Below are 2,782 nucleotides of genomic sequence, written 5' to 3' on the forward strand. Positions count from 1 at the left end.
TAACAGCATCACCGTAACCAAACACTGACAATTAAACTGAATCTAATTTCTGTACTAAATGTTGCACCCCTCACACGCAATCTGTATAATTCCCCTCGGTTTCTTTCTTGATCATATTCTGATAAAATGTTATTTCTGGCATGCTATTTTTACTTTTTTTCTGATAAATTGAGCTTAATTTTGCGTTTCTGAGTATTCTTAATTCAAATTGTTATGAATCAAGAACAGAAATTATACAGCTAAATAACTTTAGTATTCCCCCCCTCTTTGTTGCACCGGTAATGTTAGGTTGGGGTAGCTAACAGGAGAACGTGTGAACGTGTCAGCAACTGGGAGGGGAAGAGGGGCAGGATTGCTCCACACCAACAAAAAATTATCTTAGAGATACATTTCTGAGGAACTACTGCGATTCTGCAGAAACTATATCCTAGAAAACAACACAGGTTTTTAGATTTTGGCTAAAAACAGCATAATCCTACTTAAAAGACCTTTTAAAATAGATCAAAAGTTGATACAGAGTTGGACTTTAAGTTAACAATCATTCATGATGGTTTTGGATTCTTTAAAAATGAAAAAAGAAAAAAACTGAAATACACTATGGTTTATTAACCCAAAAATAATTTTCACTTCTTCAAATCTGAGCTGAAATAATCTGGATTTTTATGAGAATCTATTTCTTCCTTTATTGCCTTTATTGCATTTGCAGTGGCGCCCCCATAATAACCCGAAGCTTCAGTCGTGCAGAGGAATATGTTTAGTCACACCAGTATTTCTTCCCCTTTCTTTCATTCGTATTTTCAAGGTGCATTTAAACCTTGCAGCGACCCTGGAGATGTGCTTTTTTTATATTTCAATGTCAAAATTTATTCAGTGGCTTTTTTAAAATGTGGTAGAAAAAAAACCAAGTAATTAGAAGTAAATGGTTTTATTCAAATCGCTCCTGATTATCATCCATTTGAGTCTTTTAATCAGGACTCAGTGAACTTGAATAGTTTTTACCAGTTTAAAAGTCATAAATCTGTGACCAAAAAAAAAATAACAAAAAAAATAACTTTGTGAGGAAATTGTAGCGATTTATGATGTGTTTTTGCAAAAAACGCTTTTCACCATATCTACTTTAAAGGTCAATCCTCAAGAAAAACTCGGTTTCAGCCAAATTAACTTTGCCTTTAGAGCATTTAATTTGACCAAACTGGAGTTGTAAGATTCACTACACAATAATCTTGTTAATTACACCTTAAAAACACAGCCATCATGGTAAAACGTGTTTTTAGGGCATCATTAGCTGTACTTCAGGCAGAGGATGCAGCAATCACAAGGAAATTAAGCACTTTATTGCTTAAGCAATAATGCAAATTTAAGCAGCAAATGAAGCTTATTTAGCCTACAAGCTAAAGTGTTGGAATCACTGGTGTGATGTCTGATTTTCTCCTGGTTTTCATTGTTGTGCCATCACTTTTTGTCTATAGATGTCGATCCTCCTAAAATAAAATGTCCAGACCTGAAGGATAAGTGGGCGGAGCCAGGAAAGCTGACAGCGAGGGTGACTTGGGACACACCTGAGGGAGTGGACACGGCCGACGGAATCCTTACCGAGTCAGTTTTGCCATCATTTTTCTTCGATAGGTAAAAAAAAAAGGGTTTAAAGTAGACTGTGCTTTGCAGTGTGACCTTAAAGGGAAAACCTCCAAAGTCGGACTTTCCGGAGGGTCTCCACAAGATGTCCTACACCGTGTTCGACCGAGCCGGGAACAAAGGCTCCTGCCGCTTCAGCATCAGAGTGCGAGGTACGCCGCAGGAGAAGAGACTCAGCTTTTGGGGCGTTCATTTTCCTCACTCTCAGTAACACGATGCAGCAGACAGAGAGCACGCAGAGGAAGCAGAGCAGACTGAAACCAGCAACTCTACTGTCATGGTGGTAAAAACGAAATCAGCGTGCTGCCGCTGGGAAGAGCACTCCCCATGAGTTAGAAAAGCTAATCAGTCAATGAAATGTCATGAAACATGTTAGATGTGTGTGAATTATAGATGTTTTTATGTGATACTGGCAACAACATGGCACAGAGTTTTGGTTCAGTACTACTTAGTTTTTATTTAGGATGGGTCTCGGAATGACAAAAAAAGGCTGACTGAACATTTATCACAAGCTGGTTCTCGTGAGATCTTGTTGTTGTCGAGGGTTTAGGTGGAAAACAAAAGTAAGCCGCTCAAGACACTCGTAAATAATTAATTAAATATTGTCTTGTCAAAGTTTTAAATCAATATCACAAAATGAAATACTGCAATATAATGTAGAGTCGATTTTTCTCTACACCCCTAGTTCAAAAGAGACACAGACTATGAAGAATTCAACAGATTTAGAACAAAGTGTCTGTTCTTGGTCCTGTATTTTGTAACTAAACAGTAAATCAACTCTTGTTTTTTTTTATTTTATTTTACTTTTTTGCGGTTTACCTGTACAAATGGGGCTTTAAAAGTTCCAACTGTTGGTCATTGCCAAAACTTTGAAAACTGTGATTTTCTTAAGCCTTTTAGAGTAAACTCTATCCATAAATATGATCATATATTACCTTTAGAACACTAGAAAACAAATTATTTATGAAATATGAGTCTTTCTTGTGGACCGTTTTAATACACTGAAGCAAAACGACTCGATCTCTGAGGCTCCGCCTCTTGCTCCATGTCGGTCCTGCCCATTTCATGACGTCATCCTTGAGCCTGCCTCCCCGAGCCTCCTCAGCGTGACCAAACTTTGTAAACAAAATCATGTGCCTCAAGATCT

At 37.6% G+C, this 2,782-nt stretch overlaps 1 protein-coding gene across 2 annotated transcripts in view; it reads left to right on the top strand.

The window, feature by feature from the left end:
- Positions 1-2,782, top strand: part of srpx (sushi-repeat containing protein X-linked) — a 20,092-nt gene that overhangs the window by 12,842 nt on the left and 4,468 nt on the right. Inside the window, exons 5-6 of one of the 2 annotated variants that reach the window (XM_024285880.2) lie at positions 1,469-1,596; positions 1,666-1,787. In XM_024285880.2, coding sequence (XP_024141648.1) covers positions 1,469-1,596; positions 1,666-1,787 — 250 coding nt within the window. Of the gene's footprint in view, positions 1-1,466; positions 1,597-1,665; positions 1,788-2,782 lie in introns of both variants that reach the window. The other variant, XM_024285881.2, reaches the window with a different exon arrangement.

This window comes from Oryzias melastigma, linkage group LG21 (assembly GCF_002922805.2).
Source record: "Oryzias melastigma strain HK-1 linkage group LG21, ASM292280v2, whole genome shotgun sequence".
Lineage (NCBI taxonomy): Eukaryota > Metazoa > Chordata > Actinopteri > Beloniformes > Adrianichthyidae > Oryzias > Oryzias melastigma.